General features: G+C 39.1%; 2 protein-coding genes across 5 annotated transcripts in view; one reads left to right on the top strand and one right to left on the bottom strand.

The window, feature by feature from the left end:
• The window catches only part of ELP2 (elongator acetyltransferase complex subunit 2), a 56804-nt gene extending 56380 nt beyond the window's left edge, over positions 1 to 424 (bottom strand). For 2 of the 3 annotated variants that reach the window (XM_004464514.3, XM_071208636.1), the window contains exon 1: positions 128 to 424. In XM_004464514.3, coding sequence (XP_004464571.2) covers positions 128 to 265 — 138 coding nt within the window. In that variant the 5' untranslated portion in view covers positions 266 to 424. The remainder of the gene's footprint in view (positions 1 to 127) is intronic. The other variant, XM_071208635.1, reaches the window with a different exon arrangement.
• A 37-nt stretch (positions 425 to 461) lies between these two features.
• SLC39A6 (solute carrier family 39 member 6) lies at positions 462 to 18197 on the top strand. 2 transcript variants are annotated; one of them, XM_004464513.4, is made up of 10 exons: positions 462 to 689; positions 3352 to 4089; positions 5651 to 5834; positions 6533 to 6702; positions 7914 to 8132; positions 11170 to 11275; positions 13336 to 13713; positions 14896 to 14976; positions 16044 to 16234; positions 16980 to 18197. In XM_004464513.4, the coding sequence occupies exons 2-10, from the start codon at positions 3361 to 3363 to the stop codon at positions 17130 to 17132; spliced, it is 2211 nt and encodes a 736-aa protein (XP_004464570.1). In that variant the 5' UTR covers positions 462 to 689; positions 3352 to 3360; the 3' UTR covers positions 17133 to 18197. The 2 variants fall into 2 exon arrangements, with proteins under 2 accessions (XP_004464570.1, XP_004464569.1); XM_004464512.3 differs by lacking the exon at positions 462 to 689 and adding an exon at positions 848 to 1144.
• Positions 18198 to 19253: the final 1056 nt, after the last annotated feature.

Raw genomic sequence — 19253 nt, 5'->3', positions numbered from 1 at the left:
TCTCGGGCCGGGGCCTCATCCTCAGACCGCCCCGAGAACGCCCGGCAGTGGGCATGGAGACGCGGCTGCGAGCCCGCCCAGGCTCGGCCCCAGACGCAGAGGTCGGGCATCCGGCCACCCTTCTTACCTGAGGATCATAGAGCACCACGGAGCAGGATGTGCCGAAGGCCAGAAGTCCTCCTGGCCCAGGGCTCCAGCTCAGGGCTCCTCGCACCCGATTCGGGCAGCAAAACACATAAGACGTCTCCAGCACAGAGGACACCATGCTGCTGGACCCTCAGCGGCCGAAACCTGAGAGAGTACTTCCGCCCTGCGAGCGGAACTGCTCTCACGGCGGCCTCCCGCGCGGCGTCATCCGGTCCGCATTTGGCAGGCGATCGAGGGCGGGGCGAAGGAGGGCTCGCCCCTCGTCGGCCCCGCCCCTCCGCTACACACGCGAGGGCCTCCCTCCCACTCGAGCTGTCCCGCCACTAAGGAGTCGCTATTCGCTCCCGTTCCCCAAACGGCACCCCAGCACCTGAGCGGGCCTTCTGTCCTGGGAGCTAAGACCCGAGGAGAGTGCTCAGAACCCTCCTAGAGAACGCGGGGCTCGCGGGCCAGGGCGGCGTCAGACGGGGCTGGCCGGGAGACCTGGGCGAGGGAGCGAGTCTCCAGCCTAAGAGAGACGCAGGGTCGTGGATGGGCTCGAGGTAAGGATTCCCAACTGGTCTTGGCGCTCACAGCCCGCTGGGGCCGCCCACTTTTTCTGCCTCTGCTTCTCCGCCCCTCCCGCCCCCGCGAGCTCCGCGGCGCCTTCGAACACGCGGAAAAGCGGAACCATCTCCTGGGGACTGGGCTCCAGGGCCGCAGTGCGCATGCCCGGCGGTCAGCGGTGGAGGCGGTGGTACTGGGATGCGCGCTGCTCGAGGCGCTGGTGATTGTCTTGGCTGTGCTGAGAGGCGAGGGCCCGCGGGGCGCGGCTTCCCGGCGGCTGCTCAAGATACCCCTGCTCGAGGCGCGGCGGGCCGAATGAGACCTCCGCTTCTCCGCGCCTTGTAGAAGTTTGCAGGCAGAAACGTCTGCTCGCTCCTCTCTCCCAGGACCGCCTGCGGGGAACTGAACCCGCGCTCCGGCCTGGGAGGTCGGACCGCGGGGCGGCGGACGAGTGAGTCCCTCAGGCTGAAGGGGGCGGCAGCTGCGGGCGGGCGGGGCGTGCGGTGGAGAGAGGCCCGCGGGCCGGGCGAGGGGACTGCGGAGCCGCGAGGCCGGAGGTAGCCCGCGGCGGGCGCACGCTCGCCCCAGAGACTTCCTAGCCTGGGGACACAGATGGGCTTCGGGTCCACGAGGATTTTCCGAGGATTTCCGAGGGCCTATACATTCTGTACCTAATTCGGAAGGATACGGACGTGTTTTAAACTGAGAAGCTGGTAGAAGCCATGTTGTACCCCGTTTTTTTTTTTCCATTCGCCGTTTTTTGGGGTTTTTTTACAGGCCCTTTTCCTTCGGCCTTCTTTTTCCCTCCAGTACACACCGACTTGCCGGGAAGGAGAATCGCCGGCTGATCCGCAGTCGCGCTCGGAGCATCCTCCCTAAAGAAAGGCAGGGAGGTGCTTTGAGCTGGGCCCTGCGCCATCCGTCGGTGCAGGTCGTTCCCACCTACCCCATTCCTGAATGATTTCTTAATGGTTCTCTCTTGCTATTAAGTGAGTTCCTAATGTTCAGGCCCGGAATATTCTTTCAGGAGCCTAGCCTTATGCTATTTATATACTTCCATTTTCCACTGCTCTCAGTGTAAGGAGTCGTACAACACATGGCAGCATACAGAGCTCTTCCACGTATGCCTGTTCACGTGGTTTTCTTGTTCACCCTGCAAAATAGCTGTTACCGGATTTCCAAATAAGGTGGCAGGAATGAGAAACTGGTACAAGGAAGAAGAGCTGAAGGTGGCAGCGCTAGTCTGGTCTATGATCTTGTTCTCTCCCGCCAGAACTCTACCTCTGATTCTTTTGTTTGAGGCAGATGGATTTGGCCAGCATCACCATCCATGATTGATGCTGGACTTCTGCTGGGTCCTGAGTTATTAATCAATCTGCTTATCTGACTATCCTTCCTCTGCTTAACCTAATTGTGTTTTTCAAGGCCCAACTCTATTCCTGTCTCCTCTTTGGGGCTTAAGCCATAGATTCCAATCACTGTTGTGTGAACGAGTGGTAACATTTTCACTGGTCTGTAGCAAAATGAGAACAATATAGTGAGTTTTTATAAAGTTTAATTTATTTAAAGAACTATTTTGATTCAGCCATTCGAAAGAATGAGGTCTATATGTGCTGACATGGAAAAATGTCTGATTCATTGTTCAGTGGGTGAAAATTAAAAAAAAATTCCATTTGCATGTTTAAAGTACTTGTATATTAGCATGCATAGAAAATATCCTGAGGGATACACAGGAAACTTTCAAAATTGTGTACCTTTGAGGAATGGAATTCTGTGAAACAGGCCTTAAATTGATTTGTCTATAAGGAGAGTATATTAAGGATGAAATTTTAAATGTGAATTATTCTGAGATTATCATTTCTTATTTTGGTGTTAGAAGAGTCTTTTATGAAATGAAGCTGGTAGTAGAGGTAAATTTTGTAAAAAAAAAAAAAAATCATTGTTCTCAACTGAATAAGAAGCTGCCAGTGTGGCTGTGGCCACATGGATCTGTCCACTGTCTGAATTACTATTGTTTTTACAGTGGTTATAACAGAGTCTCTTAGCACTTAGCTGTTCTCAAACTGTTTACATATTTTCTCAATGCAAAGGTAGATCCTAAGACTGTAGTTCTCTATCCTTCAGAATACTTAGTACTTCCCTGGTCACACTAAATGATGTTCTGTAAACCGTGATTATTTGATTTGACACCAATTTTTTTTAAGCTTTTATTTATTTATTTATTTCTCTCCCTTCCCCCTCTCCCCAGTTGTCTGCTCTCTCTGTGTCCATTCACTGTGTATTATTCTGTGTCTACTTTTATTCTTGTCAGCGGCACCAGGAATCTGTGTCTCTTTTTGTGTCATCTTGCTGCATCAGCTCTCTGTGTGTGCGATAGCACACCTTTTTTTTTGCATGAGGCGGCTCTCCTTACGGGGCGCACTCCTTGTCTGTGAGGCTCTCCTACGCAGGGGACACCCCTGCGAAGGATGGCACTCCTTGCAGGCATCGGTACTGCGCATGGGCCAGCTCCACACGGGTCAGGAGGCCCATGGGTTTGAACCCTGGACCTCCCCTGTGGTAGGCGGGCACTCTATCCGCTGAACCAAATCAGCATGAGTTTCTACATTCAAATTGTTTTCTAGGTGAAGGCAAGAATTTCTTTTCTCTCTTCTCTAGGAAGGTGGAATGGCAAGGAATTTATCTGTGCTCTTAATCCTTACCTTCGCCCTGTTGGTGTGGTGTGTCACAAATCCCCTTCATGAACCGGAACCACCAGCTGCTTTCCCTCAGACTGCTGAGAAGATTGTTCCAAATTGGGAATCAGGCATTAACGTTGACTTGGCAGTTACCACACAGCAACATCATCTACAACAACTTTTCCATCACTACGGAGAAAATAATTCCCTGTCAGTTGAAGGGTTCAGAAAATTGCTTCAGAGTCTAGGCATAGATAAGATTAAGAGAATCCATATAAACCATGACCATCACTCTGACCATGATCATCACTCTCACCGAAATCATGCTGCTTCCAGTAAAAGTAATCGCAAACCTCTTTGTCCAGACCATGACTCAGATAGTTCAGGTAAAGATCCTAGAAACAGCCTGGGAAAAGGATCTCACAGACCGAAAAATGCTGATGGTAGGAGGAATGTTGTAGTCAAGGATGGTGTTGGTGCTGGTGAAGTGACCTCAACTGTGTATAATGCTGTCTCCGAGGGAACTCACTTTGTAGAAACTATAGAGACTCCAAAACCTAGAAAAGTTCTCTCTAAAGATGTGAGCAGTTCCACTCCACCTAGTATCAGAGAAAAGAACCGTGTGAGCCGGCTTGCTAATAGGAAGACAAATGAATCTGTGAGTGAGCTCAGAAAAGACTTTGTGTATTACAGGAACCCAGATGAAAATACTCAGGAGGTAAGATGAGTCCTGTTCATTATTTTAATTAATACACATAATTGTCTATCCCATCATTTTCACCGCTGTCTTGTTAGAAGTTTAAAATAAAAGTTGTAAGGTTAATGAAAGGGAAATTTCTAAAAAAAATAAAAAAATTTTTTAATTTAAAGAAAAGGAAATTTTTACCTTTTCAGCAAAGCACTTGACTTAATTTGTACCTGTTACATTATAAACATTCCTGATATAAATTTTAGGGAATAGTGCTACCTGCTAAGATTTTTTTTCTAAGATAGAATTTTAAATATTTATGATAAGCAGGTATCAAGGTGGATTATTTTTGCAGAAATTCTTTAAGGGTGAATATTATTAATAAAAGCTAGAAAATGTTTTATTAATTGGGGAGCAGAGTTAGAATCCATGCTTTAGGGAATGGTGTGGCAGAAGGACTGGAGAAGAATAGTGCTTCCTCCTTGGCAGAGGGATCATGATACCTTGTAGAGTAATGAAAATTAGGATGCCTACCAAGAACACTGTGCTGGGCAAGTGAAAAGGCTGGGCAATGAGGGTCTGGGTTTATATGGTTTTGCTAGAATAGACATCCAGACTGTCCACCAAACACCTTGCTAGAGATATCAAGAACATCAAATTGATATACTTTCTTAAGCAAAACCAAGTTACTTCATTCAGGGTACTAACTCTGGAATAATCCTGTTCACCATCATACCATAGCCACACTGGTGGTGATTTTAATGCATAGTATTAGCTAAGACCTGAGGAAGTTTAAAATATCTTTATGGAAGATGAGAAGCAAGTGCTGCAGCCAATTCTATTTTGTGGGAAGAGGAGGAGTAGGTTGCATAGAGGAGATTCTCTTCAAACTAAGCTTGTCATCTAATTAAATTGTTGAAAACAATTACCTGCCAGTACAAGTTTGTTTTATTAACTAGTTTTGCCTTCCAGAATAAGTAGGCTGCATTGCTTAATATTCTCTCATTGTAGATCGTTATTTTGCCAAGTATGTACACGGAACTGAGCTAAGTTTTTACAAGTAGGCTTGTTGTGGAAGAGTGGCATGTCTTGGGCTTGTTTAGGCCAAGTAGGATAGCATTAGTTAATAACATAACATTTCTCTATCTCTAATGAACACCATCTCAAAATTAAAGCTCATTTCCTTAGTAGGTTTATATAATGAATTTATGAGCTTGTGAAAGACCTTTTATCCACAAGCTTTTTCCACTTGAGATAATTTTTTTCCCTATATGACTGATGATGTAACTTCTTCTCCCAAGAAGTAGACAGGAAATGTGGGATACCACTACTGTGAAATCTTTTCTCCAGATAGGTTGAGGCAAGTTCTAAAATTCTCAAAGCAAAAAGCTGGTTTGCAGCACCTTGGCAGCTGTGATCTATTAAAAATCTGCCCTGGGCTCAAGGGTTTAAAAAAAGAAAGAAAGAAAAAAAGTTGCTTTAATTTGCAATTAAGCAGCTTCAGTAAGGAAAGGGTGTTGCATCATCAAACAACTCTTGGATTCTGTGATGGGACTGCCTTTTGGTGATCTTCACTGCTTTGTTTCCTTAGTGTTTCAACGCTTCCAAGCTGCTTACCTCTCATGGAATGGGCATCCAGGTTCTGCTGAATGCATCGGAATTCAGCTATCTCTGCCCAGCCATCATCAATCAGATTGATGCTAGAGCTTGTCTGATTCATACAACGAGTGAAAAGAAGGCTGAAATCCCTCCAAAGACCTATTCTTTACAAACAGGTAGAGGTCTTTTTTATGAAAAAAATTATTTCCAATAGATAGATTTATGTTGTAGATTTCCTTCTATTTACGTCATCCTCTTTATTTTTCAACATTATTCCAGATATATTAACATAATTCATCCCTACCCTGAATGTGCGGAAAGCAAGTATTAGCTCTCACTCTTTTTTTTTTTAACAGAAAAGAAAACTTAGATTGTAACTTGTCTGAAGTTATTCATCCCACAAGCAGGTGTCAAGGTCATGTAATCTGGACTTTTTAACTAATGTTTGGGAGGAGGGTCAAAGTCAGTTTATGCTCCTTAGGGCACTGATTCTGGTATGGTCTTACAGAGTCACATTGCTCAAAAAGTATAATGAGAAAGAAAAAGTTGCTTTGTTTACTAGCTAAGTTAATGAGTTCCTGGTTTCCTTCTCTTTCTCCATCTTCCTTTCTTTCTGTTTTAACTTTCCTCTGTTTTCTTTCATATCTGTTGCAGAAATCTGAAGGCTCAGTTCCCAAGTGAGCTAGAGTTCATCCTTGGAAACCCCCCTTTTTTCCTCCTTTCAACACCCCCATTATTGGCCTGGAGAATTTTTTCCCTGGTCTTATTTTCTTTGCCTGAAGGCTTCTTTAAGTACCTCCAATAGAAAAGTATCTCTTTCAAAGTTTATCAAGTAAATGATTTTCCTTTGGTTTTTTTTTGTTTTGTTTGACAGCTTGGGTTGGTGGCTTTATAGCCATTTCCATCATCAGTTTCCTGTCTTTGCTGGGTGTTATCTTAGTGCCGCTTATGAATCGGGTATTTTTCAAATTTCTCCTGAGTTTCCTTGTGGCTTTGGCTGTTGGGACGTTGAGTGGAGATGCTTTTTTACATCTTCTTCCACACGTAAGTTGAATAATTTGCCTGATTAGTGTATTTTATTTTTCAACATTGAAAATATATATGCTTTTCTTTTGTATATACAGAACTCTTTATAGCAGTGTGAGTAAAAGATTAGAAATTTGATTTAGAGAAGTTGATTTTAAAATATATATATAGTAACTGAAAGCTTCATTTTGTGCTAGGTCTCAGTACATGTTCATGTTTTGTTTTTCTTTTCAAGAGAATTCACTAAGTACAAACTAATTTAACTTTTGGAACCCTATTAATAAAGGAAGATAAGATGAGCTCGGATATTAATACTGAAACGAACTGCAACAGTATGAATTAGCTGCTTACCTGTTATTGTTATTGACACAAATGTTTTTCTTGTGTTGAATATATGTATGTACTTAGAGATTCAGACTTTATGATGAGTGAATTCTTGAATAAAACAATTCTAGTAAAGTGAGTTTACTTTTCTATTAAATAATTGGGTTGGGTGCTCTGGCAGAAAATATTTGAATCTCAATTTTAAATTTCCCTAAGAGGTTTGCTCCTAAGTGAAAAAATGAATCGCTCTATTCATAGAGCGTTACAAATCTCCTCATACTCCATTGGGTGGAGAAAGAAAATTATTTTCCTGTGACAGACTCCCTGACCAATGGATGGTGGACGTTCAGGAATACCTACTGCATGAGCCCACGTGTGTGGGGAGGCGTACCCTGTTACACCATCACACCTCTCTTCCACACCTGATTCCCTATCTGGCAGGCTGCTGGGCAATGCCACCTGGATTTCAGTTACCTGCCAGGGCCTGTCATGAGGCACAGACTAAGCTTCTTTAAACACACCAACGATACTGGGATGGCTTTTCAGCTGGGGCTAGAAAGTGTAGATACTATGCTCCTGTTAGTCCAGGAGTTCCCTGTTATTTATGGTCATAGTAGCTTGTCAGATATTGACACCACCTGTATGAGAGTTGGGTAATGTATCTCTCTTTAAGGCTAAACAAATCTATTAAGTGCTTTTGTACATTATATGTGTTAAGTTCTCTATAAATAGCTGTCCATTGGTCATTTTATTTTTAATGTCCTATACTTCTCAACCCTGAAGTATCAACCCATTAATTGCCTAATTCTGAATGATTTCAAATCTGACCTTATTATCTTTGTCATTTCTTCTGAATTGATTGTGAAACTAATCAATTTATAAAATACATATTGTTTTGTCTTTAGTCTCATGCAAGTCACCACCACAGTCATAGCCATGAAGAAACAACAGTGGAAATGAAGAGAGGACCACTTTTCAGTCATCTGTCTTCTCAAAACATTGAAGAAAGCACCTATTTTGATTCCACATGGAAGGGTCTGACAGCCCTAGGAGGCCTGTATTTCATGTTTCTTGTTGAACATTTACTCACATTGATCAAGCAGTTTAAAGATAAAAAGAAAAAGGTAAGAAAAACTATACTGAGTACTTACTATGCATCAGACATTTATTCAGAGTAGATCTGTTAACTAGATTGTTAGAATAGCTTGTTCAGAGTGTGTGATCTTCATTTGAGAGAGTTTAGTACCCTTTGAGGTATTTTCAGTTCCCAAAGGCATTCATGGAGAGCAGTTCTGTGTCTTGATAACCCTGGACGTTTTTGCCTTCAGTATTCCCTTCAAACTCATTGGAGCATTTAAAAAAAAAAAAAAAAAAGGCAAGGATAAACATCTGAATAAATGATCAGACAAGGTACAAGTAAAGCCTTGAAAATCAGAAGTGGACACATTATCGATATTTCTTGGTGGTAACTTTAAATTATTTACCTAGTGACTGGGTGTTCTGGTTTTTGTTTGTTTTGTTGTTTTAACATTTATTTGGCATTTATTATTTGTCATATACTCTGAGTTTCTGTTTTGTTTCAAAGGTATTGTGACTTTCACAGATTTTCCCTTTGCATATTGCCACCAGAAGATAGTATGAAGCCAAATAGTAGGCTCTTTATTTTCTGGTAAAAAGGCCTTTTGAGTCGACTGTGGTTGTCTTTCTCTTCTTGTCTGGTGTGTTTAAGCAAGTCATTTTTCTACAGCCACACCACTTCATTTCCAATTTTGGTTTCTCTAAAATTAAGCATGAGATAATGCAGTTGTAAAGCCATTTTGAATGTAGAATCTAGATTTTTAGAAATTGTAAAAAAATGTACACAGTGGTTGCTTTAAGTAATTTAAGTAATTTGATACTTTTTTTAGCAACTTGTCTTTGAGTCTTTCAGAAACAATCAATTTTCATAGTAGTAACTACTTTCATCATCATTCCATCATTTAAGCAATATGTAACTAAATTGTGCAATTATAGTAACAAGTATAATTGGCATGCAAAGGTTTGAGAACTAATACTGCTGATTCTTATTGATCATGGAATTCACCATGGAAAGCAGAAGTGTAAATATGGACTGTCGAGTGGCTTCCTTATACATCCTGTAAATATTTGCCCTAAGAGATTTTGCATTCGCTAAAGCTCACATCACAGATTTTTCAACCATCTTCAGTGGACCTTAATTTAGAAGGAAGAAGTGAAATAAGGCTAGCTATTCATTCTTAATCTAGGAAGTTATCCTCCATGTTCTCACTGTCATCATTGCTTTACTTGGACTGGATTAAGGATACATCCTACTGCTTTATGGCCTGGAATTTTTCTCACCTTAAAAATAATCACTTTTGGAAAGAAGGTGTGGCTCAACCAGTTGGGTGCCTGCCTACCACACGGGAGGTCCCGGGTTCAGATTCTGGTGCCTCCTAAAAAGAAGACAAGCAGACGCTGTCCCCACCTCAATGAGCTAGACGCCACCCCCACCACAACAAGCAGATGCCACAAGCCAGCAGGCACCACAGTCTGCCAGGAGTGGGTGTGGTTCAAGCTGTTGGGCACGCGCCTCTCATGTGGGAGGTCCTGGGTTTGATCCTGGTGTCTCCTGGAGAAGGCGAGCAAACAATGAGCAGACAGACAAGAGAAACCATCTAGGGAAGGGAGGTTATAAATAAAGTAAAATAAAGTAAATGATAGAAAATAATTAGCACTTTTAGATTTGGGGGGAATTTGGTTTGCTTTAATTTTTAACTATGTTTCTAGTTCACATGCCATAATTTATTTAACAGTCTTATTTCAATTTAGTTAATTATTTCACTTTAAAAATATCTTTTGTTTAAACTAGCATTCTTTAACCTGAAACTCTGAGAGATTGGCTCTTATCTAATACAGGATGGTTGTTTTCAAACTCTCGGTTATAACTAATTAGCGGGTTGTGAAATCACTTTGTTTCATGACTGGTATTTTTAAAATACAACAGTAGTATTATATATATAACATGTAAAATTGCCTGGATTATTTGTATTTAAACGTGTATATGTGTTTGTGTAAAAATATAAATGCACTTACTATTGTGACTTGTAGTCATAGAATTTTGATGACCTCTGCTCTAAAATAGTATCTACTAGAGGGTAAGCCTTTAAGAGTCAGGATTTGTTTGTCTTGTTTACTACTGTATCTCTAATACCTAGAATAGGGGCTGGCATATAGCAGGTGGATTGATAAATATTTGTAACAATCATTAAGCAGCAAGTAAGCATAATTTCTAGACAAAGACTATCCACTGGAGTCTTGCAAACATTTCATGTTCATTTCCTCTTTCAGAATATGTCCGGTTTATCTTTTGTCAAGGGCATCCAGATTTTAGTGTTACTTACTTAACAGTTTTTTATCTCAAAAAAAAATTCCTTGTGTGGTGAGTCTTGGGAGCTCTTCAGGCCCCTATCAGTATATTTTACCTAGATTTTCCTTAAGGGATCTGTCCTGTACCCCTGTGAGATCCTCTCATAATACTAGGTCACTTGTCCTATACGTCAGTCTGAAATCTCTACATTCAAATTAAGTTTACATCTCATACTTGGTAAATACAGTTAGACCTTTATAATTGTTCAGCCTCAAACTTTCTACCAGTGAAGGTTGTTGCTCATTTTAGAAACATGATAAAATCATCTGTGACATCTCCCTCATGCTTATATCTGCTAGTTTTGTTTGTTTAACCCTCCTAAGTATGTCCAGTCTTCCATTTCTCTCTAAGAGAGGAAAAACACATGGTATAGGGGGAAGATAACCACAGCTCAGACTAGAATGTCACTTGGGTGATAGCACTTGCCTCTTAAATGGCCTGTCCTCACTGTTTTGTTTTCCTAGAACAGGCAGAATGATTTATGTGAAGATTTGATGTGGTTATACTCTACTACTTCAGACCTTTCCTTCAATGACTTCCCACTGTTTTTCAGACATATTCTAGGTACTGTGCAAAGAAACAGGTACTCACCTTGCCTTTGGATGGTTTTTATTCCAACAAAGATCTTGTAGTCTGTTGTCTTTTTCTCTATCTTTTGCTTAACTATCTTTTTAAAGCTATACACATAAGCAAAACAACTTTTTTTGAGGTATTACTTTTCTTTGCTATTTCAGAATCAGAAAAAACCTGAAAATGATGATGATGTGGAGATTAAGAAGCAGTTGTCCAAGTATGAATCTCAACTTTCAACAAATGAGGAGAAAGTAGACACAGATGATCGTAAGTCTTTATCAGTCTGCCTAAGGGCTGGAGGGAAGTTTAAAATTGCTGTGATTTGCTGGCAACTTGGACTATCTGGAAGAGAAGGACCATCTCCCCCCCCCCTTTTTTTTTTTTTGCTAATATGCTTATTTCTATGTGTTTCATTCACTTTCCTGTAATTTTTTATTTTGAGGTAAATTCAGATTTATAGAAAAGTTTAGGAATAGTGCAAAGAATTCCTGTATACGTTTCACTTGGATTGCACAGTTATTTTACCACACTTATTCTCTCTATGTACACACACACACACTTTTTTTTCTAAACCATTTGAAATCAAGTTACAGACGTATGATGTTCCTTTACTCCTAAATAGTTCAGTGTGAATTTCCTAAGGAGGACATTCTCTTGCATAACCACAGTAACATTATCAAAATCAGGAAATTAACACTGATCCGATGCCATTCTCTAATCTACAGATCTCCTTATTCGTATTTTTTCAAATGTCTTAATAATTCATTTATACCTCCTCCCTCTCCCCCCTGAAAAAAATTGGTCAAGAGTACAATCCAGAATTAGATGCCCCTCATTTAAGATTTGTCTATTTTGTTCATGATTGAATTGATGATTAATTGGATCAATTTTGGCAGGAATACCACAGAGTAGTACTACCTCTTTTTCAGTACCATTATGTACCACCCAATAATAATGCTCTTTGTCTCTTTACTGATGATATTAACTTGGATAAGATTGTATTCTACCAAATTTCTCTACTGTAAAGTTCCTGTTTTTCCTGTGACTTGACTGTTAGCTGGGCATCTCTTATAGTATAGACTCAGTTAAGGTTAAAACTTCTTGCCATGACCTTTGAGGTCCTATTTTGCCCTCCACTCTTCCCCATTGTTCACTCTGCTCCAACATCGCTGGCCTCTTTTTCTCCTGGGAGCACACACAGTTTGTCTTAGGGTCTTTGCAATCACCATTCCTTCTGCTTGAAACGGACCTCTTCCAGATTCATGCAAATTTCTCTTCCTGTCATTCTTCATTTGGATCTCAGTTCAGATATTTCCTCCAAGAGGCCTTCTCTAATCACCCAAATACAACGGGTCTTCCAGTTAGTCTCCTTCCTAGCACCCTATTCTATTTACCAGTGCATTAAAATTACCTTTTTCATACATGGTTTCCTCGTTAAATGCTTGTCTTTCCAGAAGAACTTAATCTCCTTGAAGGCAGAGACTGTCGTGCTCCACTATATCTCGAGTGCCTAGCAAAGGGTTTGGCACAGAGTAGGTACTCAATAAATAGTTGCTGGGTGGAGGGAGAGAAAAATTGTATTGTTTCTGCTGCCTTTTTGTAAGATCTCCAGTCCAACCTATGCTTTCCAACATGCTGATTTTTTCTAAAAAGCAAGTAAAATGTGCTTGCTTTTCTTCTTGCATCTCCTCTCTCTTCAACATTTTTTAATGAGTTCCAGTTGAAATGTATAACAGTAAAAAGAAATAGCTGCCCTAGAACTGGGCCATGGTCTCAGGAATGCTCCCAAGAAAATTGGTGCCAGTATACAGGATAAGTAAAAAACAAAACCTTGTTATAGCAATTTATTTTTCTTTGTGTAGATAATAAGTAGTTCTTGGTGATTTCAAGTTGTTCTGTGTCACATTGAATTTTGTACTGCAAAAAAAAAAAAGGTGGAATTATACATGTTTATTTTTTATTTCCACTTCTTGATATTTTACAGATTTTTATTAAAGTAAGCATGTGCTGCTTTTATAATCAGAAAAAAGAAGTCATCTTTAAAAAAACAAAGAGAAAAAATTAAGGAAGAATCTGGAGGGAGTTAAATAAAAGTTAATGTCTACAGTGCATTCTTAATATCAATATGCAAAACCATTTAATTCCAAAATTCATTAAAACTTATTATTTTTTACCAACAGTGATGTTCACTTCTTAAGGTATATGTGAGAGTGTTTCCAAGCTCTAAGAGCTTTTGTTGACTTCGTCAGTGGGAATGTTTGAAATGTATCCAAGTACATTTACAAGCCTTCTTACTTTGTCCCAATGTCTTTTATGTTTATACCCAGGTCCTGAAAGTTATTTACGAGCAGACTCTCAAGAGCCATCACACTTTGATTCTCAACAGCCAGCAGTCTTGGAAGAAGAGGAGGTCATGATAGCACATGCTCATCCACAAGAAGTGTACAATGAATATGTGCCCAGAGGGTGCAAGAATAAATGCCATTCACATTTCCATGATACACTTGGGCAGTCAGATGATCTTATTCACCACCATCATGACTACCATCATATTCTCCATCACCACCACCACCAAAACCACCACCCCCACAGTCACAGTCAGCGCTACTCGCGGGAGGAGCTGAAAGATGCTGGCATCGCCACATTGGCCTGGATGGTGATCATGGGTGACGGCCTGCACAATTTCAGCGATGGCCTAGCAATTGGTATACTTCTGAACCTTTGTTCCTTATTTGTTGAACACTCTAAAAAATGTCACATTAAACTACCAGTCAGATTTTAGCAAAGAATAGATTGGTTTAGATAAGGCTATTATTGACTTCTAAGATTATTGTTCTTCGGCTACTTGATAATGAAGTACTCAATAAATTATAGAGGTGATTGAGTATTAGGAACTATGTCTAGCCCATTACCTAAACTGTATCTATAAAAAGTTGGTCTTAATTTGCAATGGCTTAATGTCAGACTCTAACTTACATGGAGCATGTGTGTGGCATTTTTTCCCCTGTACATTTAAGTTTCCTTATCTGTAATATAAACTATATATATTAAGGGTAAAAGAATAATTTCCATTTTTTGTGCTAAAAGAAAGTCTCCCTTCATATAGCCAATAAATTCACTTACCAGTCTTTACCCAAAGAAGTATAGAAGTATATATTATAGAGTTTTTGCTATTAAATTGCTATACCACAATTGGGGGATATTAGAATGCTTACAAATTCTATAACTTAGTGCTGGAAGGAACTATAGAAATAATTACAGATGAGGCAGCTGAGACCTGGAAAGGTAAAAGCCAGTTGCCCAAGGATGTAGTGTTATTTTTAGCCAGGCTAAGATGATCCTAGACCTGATTTCCTAAGAGTCTTAAGTTTTTTCTCCTATACAGAGCTGTGCCCGTCATGATTTATAACTGATCACTTATATAATGTGTTAGCATTTTAAAAGATGGGAGCTATTTGTCTTGGGCTCTCTCTTCATAAGATTGTGAAAGAGTGAAAGCAAACAAGTCTAAATTGCATAGTGAATTTCTCTGAGGCAAGTGAGACATGTTTGTGCTCTTTGCTAAGTTTATTTTATATTCTTAAGTGTTTCAGATAGTAACCATTACTTCTCAGGTTTGTATAAGATCATCTAATCATTCTAAGGCATTAATGAACCTTCCCTTCTATGTCATAGCTGAATGTACTCCTGTGGAAAAGTTAAACCTAAATGAGTGAGCTCTAAGATTACTTATAAAAAAGATTGTGAGTTAAGTTGGGGAAGTTCTATTTATTCACAACCAGAATATGGTTTATTTCATTTACCTTATATTGTAGGATGGTAAGAGTAAACAAAATATACCACAAAAAATAATGTAGCTAAACTTTTCCTAATTGATTTTTACACAGGTGCTGCTTTTACTGAAGGTTTATCAAGTGGTCTGAGTACTTCAGTTGCTGTGTTTTGTCATGAGTTGCCTCATGAATTAGGTAAGAAAACTTGATAAACTGTATTTGTCAGGTGGATAAAGTATCCTCATGTCACTGGCTTGTGCTAATGATAGTTCCAGCAAGCTTCCTCATAACTTTCATGCCTTCTCATAAGTCTGGTACCCTAGTTGCCTTTTTTTTTCCTTGCTGAGGACAAATTTGTTTCCAGCCAAAATTCTGATCCAATGAGTTTATGAGTACTCAATTACCTATAGGTAGTTGGCAAAAGAGGCTTCTGAACCCCTCCCTCATCTCCTTCCCCTACCAAATGTTTAAGACCACATGGTAGAAAGGAGTCATCTTCCATTAACAGAGAAAATTGAGAAGAGAATCTTGTTGGAGCTGAAGAAAATGAAAGTTGATGGGTTGCGTTTTGAATATTCTTGTTCTCTATCACCAGTATTTAAAACATGAGTGCCACTTACCCTACCAGTTCAGCCTTACCTCTCATTTTTTGCCAGAGTTGTTCTGGATTCCAGATCATATCATTTTCTTCTTACAGACATTTCTGCATTCACATACGACCCTGACTTCATTTTCACTTTGTTCCTTGTCATGTGTTCTGCCGTTCAGAAGGCCTCCTGCCTGTTTAAGGCTTCTAATCCTTCAGCATCTGATTTATGTACCATGTTCTAGGTTCTTTGTGCCCTATGAAGCCTCTCTTTACTGTTCCCAGTTTAATTTATCTCTTTTCTCCTTTTACAACTATAACATTAGATTCTTTAGCTCATAATTATTAGATGTTGCTTTTATCATTGGCTGATAATTCCCTGTGTGCTCTCTACCCCCACCCCCAACCTCCCTTCTCCTTGAAGACAGTGTGGAGCACAGTAGTAGTAGGTTCTTGATATTTATTATTCATTGGCAAAGTAGAAACCTATGAAAAACTTCGAATGAGAAGATGTTATAGAGTTTTTAGGGTGATTAACACTAATTAACACTGCTTTAGCCGATTTTACTTACCCCCAAAATGGAGCACTTTCTTAAACCTTGAAAGTCTCTTGGGTATGTGTTTTTAAAAATGATTTTTTCAATACTTTTTTTCCCCTTTTTTGTTTCTATTAAAGGTGATTTTGCTGTTTTATTGAAGGCCGGCATGACTGTTAAGCAGGCTGTTCTTTACAATGCTTTGTCAGCCACGTTGGCTTATCTTGGAATGGTAACAGGAATTTTCATTGGTCACTATGCTGAAAATGTGTCTATGTGGATATTTGCACTTACTGCTGGCTTATTCATGTATGTTGCTCTGGTTGATATGGTAAGTTCTTAAGTCAAATTAAATTATTGGCAATAAAATGTTCAGTAAAAGTTGGGAATTGATTTTTTTCCTATACTCAGTGAGGTAGAATATAGAATGCAGATCTTACCATTGTGGATTATTGATCACAAGCACACTTTTATCCCAACTACCATGTAAAAGGATACACAAAAATATCCACCCACTTCTGGTGTGTCTTTCTGAGAGTAAAATATCAATAATCAAACATTGCATTACCTAGAGGTTTGGAAGAAACCTAACACAAGCCAAATACTATCGACATACTTATATGTGCTTCAGAATGCTTAAAGATTCCTTATTAATATACAAAGGAATCATACCTCCTTGTCACCAAATCCACATAACAATCCCAGCTAGATTAATTGCAAGATTATATTTTATGTAGTATAAGGTTTCCATATCTCTGAACTTGAGGTAAACCACATGTTGTATTCAGTTCAGATATGTAAGCAGTAACAGAAGCAGGGTAATCAATGTAACATCCAAATTTTACAGTGAAAGAAACTGAACCAGTATAAATTTTTATTTCCTTACACACATAATTAATCATTGTTAATTAAATTACTGGGAAATGCTATGTCATTATTAGCTAGAGTCATTGTGTATGTGGTCATGTTTTTGCATGTTATCCAACTGCAAATTAAGCTAGTATACCATCCTGCACATTCTTCCCCCCAAAATTACTTGTTTTGGAAACTTAAACGTTGCTCTTTTTTTCTTTAAGGTACCTGAGATGCTGCATAATGATGCTAGCGACCATGGATGTAGCCGCTGGGGATACTTCTTTTTACAGAATGCTGGGATACTGTTGGGTTTTGGAATTATGTTGCTTATTTCCATATTTGAACATAAAATTGTGTTTCGTATAAATTTCTAATTAGAGTATAAATACTAGAGTAGCTTATAAAACATTGCTATCCGTAGTTTGAATAGGCCATAGGGAAATGTTTGTATGCTGTGATATGCAGTTTTTAAAGTTAGTGATTTTTATATTGAATATTGTCATTTGTTGTGCTTATAAGGTCAATTATGGTGGTAACTTAAAGGTACATTTTAATATTTAAGTTATTCTGTTTTGGGACATATGCTATATGTGCAATCCACCAATATTACCAGTTTATCATATAAACAAGAAGTTTGGCGTGACATGGTCTGTATGTTTCAGGAAAAATGTCTTTAGTTCTTTTTCTAGAACTAATTTAACACAATAATTCATAAGCTGGATTTTAATCCTCTGAAGAACTACTGGTATTTAAAAGTAAAAATGTGCCTGAAGCCTAAGATACCAATGAAGTTTGTACTATATTTAAGCTAGGAAATAAGAAAAAGAGAAGAATCTGCTAGAATTGAGGAGGCATTGATTTCTTTTATAAAAGCACTAAACTGGTTATAAAGTAGAAAAGGAAAACATTTAGATTTAAATGGAAAAAAGGCAAAATTAGGTTAAGAATAGAGTGCATTTATAAACTTTTTGTCAGAGGATTAAAGTTCTCATAAAAACAGCACTTTTCATATGCTAATTTAGTTGTATATTTAACTAATTTTGTATAATAGTGAAGTCTGTGTATTTAATGAGTCCAAGCAATAAATTCATTGACAAATTGGGATTTTAAAATATTTGTATGGAAATACAGCAGTTAAGTATAGTAAGTTTATGTATCACCAGAAGACTTAGGTAATTAGTTATATGATTGGTTGGGTGTTTTGGGTATCTGGCTTACCAAATGTCAGACTGTTAGAACTTTGCAATATATGAGGACATTAAAACCATACTGAATATAATTGAATTCTTGGATTCAGAAAGTTTTTTGGTGTCTTTCAGTGCTTCAGTGTTGTTATTAGGAGCAATTGTCATTTTATGGTACTATAGACATACTAGGGCTATCTGTGACATTCTCTAGATGTTGTTTTTCTAAAAAATAAATTCCTCATATCAACATGATGTCAGATGTCTGATTTTCTTAAGTACAATCCAGATTCATTTATATTATTATATTGAGTGGTCTTATTCAGTTTTTAAATTCTTCATCACAGAGGACACGTCAAAAAATGTCAATCCATAGTTTGTTTCAAGCTGTCCCTAACATTTAAAAAAAAAAACAAAAAAAACGGGGCCTAAAAAAAAGCTCTAGAAGAAGCATTAATACTCTATATTCTAAAGAGACTCAGAACCAACTGGTTAAGATCCCAAGCCCAACCTAGGACTTAAAGAGAAACAGTTGAACAAGTATTCCTGTTCCCCAAACCAAGTGAAGAAGTAGGAGCAACAAGAATTACTTGGATTGGGACTGCCTGCAAGAATGAAATGAGACATTTCTTTTCTGGCTATTCTGCTTTAGAAACTCACAGGCTTATCCTAATGCTACCTCTACCTCAGTACAAGATTACAGATTTCAAGGAATAGCTGAAAATGTTCCTCTAGGAGTTTGAAGAATGCAGAGACGTATTCCTAGTCCTGTCATGGAAAACTTAACCATGAAAAGGGTGCAGGACATGCCCACAGAAATAGGACAAATAGGATTCATGGTTCCCACTCAAGTTTAATTCTGTTAGTGGGCATGTGGAAGAAGACTTAAACTGTTCGCATGGCTCCATATGGGGGAGTATGGATATTAGGGCGAAATGCAAATGTTCAAGGAAAAAATATAAAAACAAACCGTTAAGAAAATTATCGCTACGTCAATATTCTCCCTTCCCCCAGCCAAGGCACAAGGCCCAGTTTACAATGACTTTTGCTAAACCTTCAAGGAACAGTTTATCCAAATAGTTCCTCAGATTAAAAGAAAGCTCATCAAGTTAATTGAGGTCAGCGAAACCTTGACACCAAAACTGTTGGGAGGCACACTGTCTTGTGCCACAAGAGTTCTAATACATTCCTGCTGGGTTTATGGAGAATTTGACATCCTAAATATGTCTGGGCCATTTATCAATAAGCAACCTTGAAGGACGAAGTAAAGTTGCCCTCTGAGACACAGTAAGCTTTGTATGAAAGGTAGGT

This window comes from Dasypus novemcinctus, chromosome 16, assembly GCF_030445035.2.
Source record: "Dasypus novemcinctus isolate mDasNov1 chromosome 16, mDasNov1.1.hap2, whole genome shotgun sequence".
Lineage (NCBI taxonomy): Eukaryota > Metazoa > Chordata > Mammalia > Cingulata > Dasypodidae > Dasypus > Dasypus novemcinctus.
Note: the sequence above shows the minus strand (reverse complement) of the source record. Positions and strands in the feature narration are given on the sequence as shown.